Genomic DNA, 1,567 nt, shown 5'->3' on the forward strand with positions numbered 1-1,567 from the left:
GTTTTGATTTTATTTGTGATGCCATTGTTTTAAATAATTAAAAGTACTTATCGTGTTTAATATGTATAAAATAGTACATTTTACAAATTTTCTTTTGCTATTTTTTTATTATTTTTGTTTAGCATTTTTTTTATATTATTAACAGTTTTTAGAATATTAAATGCTTTAAATTTGTGTCTCACCGAGACCGCGACCGATATGTCGAAACCAATGTGGAACGTTCTGGACCGCGATCGTGACTTTGAACCATGGATGCTACCCATGCTGGTGGGCTGATCAAGCTAAAAGATTGGACATCATCAAATCGTTCAATATGTCCATCTTCAAGATTGTAGACACCCATGTCCTTTCCACCCCCTTCTTCAGTACAAATATAGGCTTCTATCGCAGCATCAATGAAGTAGATACAATTTGGCTTAATTATATTCAGAAATCAAGTGGCATCAAGCGAGAATCCGTCATTATGCCCGACAAAAATAGCCATATCTCCCAAATTATCAATCTCTTTCCATTCCCTCTTGATCAAATCTAGCTGCACAACTCGAAAATTTGTAACGCCGTAAGTTTGCTCATCGTCATCATATTCAGCCCCGTCCCTTGCAACTACGAATAATTCACCTGCTGATTCCACTAGACGTGACCTTCGAAAGTCGATCAATTCCCTATTTATGGTAAAATAATATTGAGCTTCTGGAGGATCTAACATATCCCATACCCATATATGTCCTCCATAAGTGATGGCATAAAATTTTCCTTTGTAGAAATAAACATCATTGAAGGCACCATACTGTGCTGATTCTATTCTTGTCCAGGACATGTCTCCAGGTCTCCATAACAAGAGAAAACGACCACCACCTCCAACTATAACCACAACAAAATCTGATGTCTCTGATGGACTCGCTGATAAAACAGCACTCGTTGCATTACAGAAAAGGATCAGGATTAAGATCATGTTCCGGGAATGTTGATTGATTTGGGAGTTCAATTTGAGCGCGCGAAAAGGGATGCAACAAGCTCATGTCTCCTGAACTTGATATTGTGATCAGCCATCCTCTTGACTCGATGAATTTTTTGCCTTTTGCTTCGGGTAGTGGCATTCTCCTCCAAATCTTGCCCCTAGATAGACTGTAGAATTTGCGATAATCGGTGTCTTTCTTTTCTGCTAGCATGAGCAATGGAACTGTAGGCCATGACTTGACAAAATTATCAACACTTGCAGCAGCTCGCCAAGAGGTACAAACACCTCTGAAAGCCATAAAATCTTCCATCAGTTGTATCCGTCTGGCTATCATGATCAACAAATCAGGAAGAAGCTCCGACCAATCTGAAATTTCCATGTTTATTGGTTACGTTGGCTCTAAAAAAGATGACGAAAAGATCGTGCACTTTTATCCCGTTACCGAGTTAGTACAAGTTGTTAATAATGAGTTACAACTTCTTGTGAATTTTGTACACCGATCATTCAAGAATATATTCGCTCTCGCGCGGTTCCGACCCGAAACTAGGTCTGTATTAGTTTTTATACATAACTGGTGGAATGTGAAAATCAGTTGTTAAATTTAAGTAT

At 38.4% G+C, this 1,567-nt stretch overlaps 1 protein-coding gene across 1 annotated transcript; it reads right to left on the bottom strand.

The window, feature by feature from the left end:
- Positions 1–433: 433 nt before the first annotated feature.
- LOC113716054 (probable F-box protein At1g44080) lies at positions 434–1,337 on the bottom strand. The gene is made up of 2 exons (XM_027240354.1): positions 1,076–1,337; positions 434–900 (listed from the first exon to the last, which is right to left on the bottom strand). The coding sequence occupies exons 1-2, from the start codon at positions 1,335–1,337 to the stop codon at positions 434–436; spliced, it is 729 nt and encodes a 242-aa protein (XP_027096155.1).
- Between the last annotated feature and the right edge of the window lie 230 nt (positions 1,338–1,567).

Source organism: Coffea arabica, chromosome 11c, assembly GCF_036785885.1.
Source record: "Coffea arabica cultivar ET-39 chromosome 11c, Coffea Arabica ET-39 HiFi, whole genome shotgun sequence".
In the NCBI taxonomy this organism is placed as follows: domain Eukaryota; kingdom Viridiplantae; phylum Streptophyta; class Magnoliopsida; order Gentianales; family Rubiaceae; genus Coffea; species Coffea arabica.

Excerpts from the sequence above, each read along its gene's own strand:
- LOC113716054 (XM_027240354.1), bottom strand. The coding sequence starts at position 1,337 with ATGGAAATTTCAGATTGGTCGGAGCTTCTTCCTGATTTGTTGATCATG. Across the intron at positions 901-1,075 it reads GCCACTACCCGAAGCAAAAG|CGAGTCCATCAGAGACATCA; the intron begins GCAAAAAATTCA and ends CTGTTTTATCAG.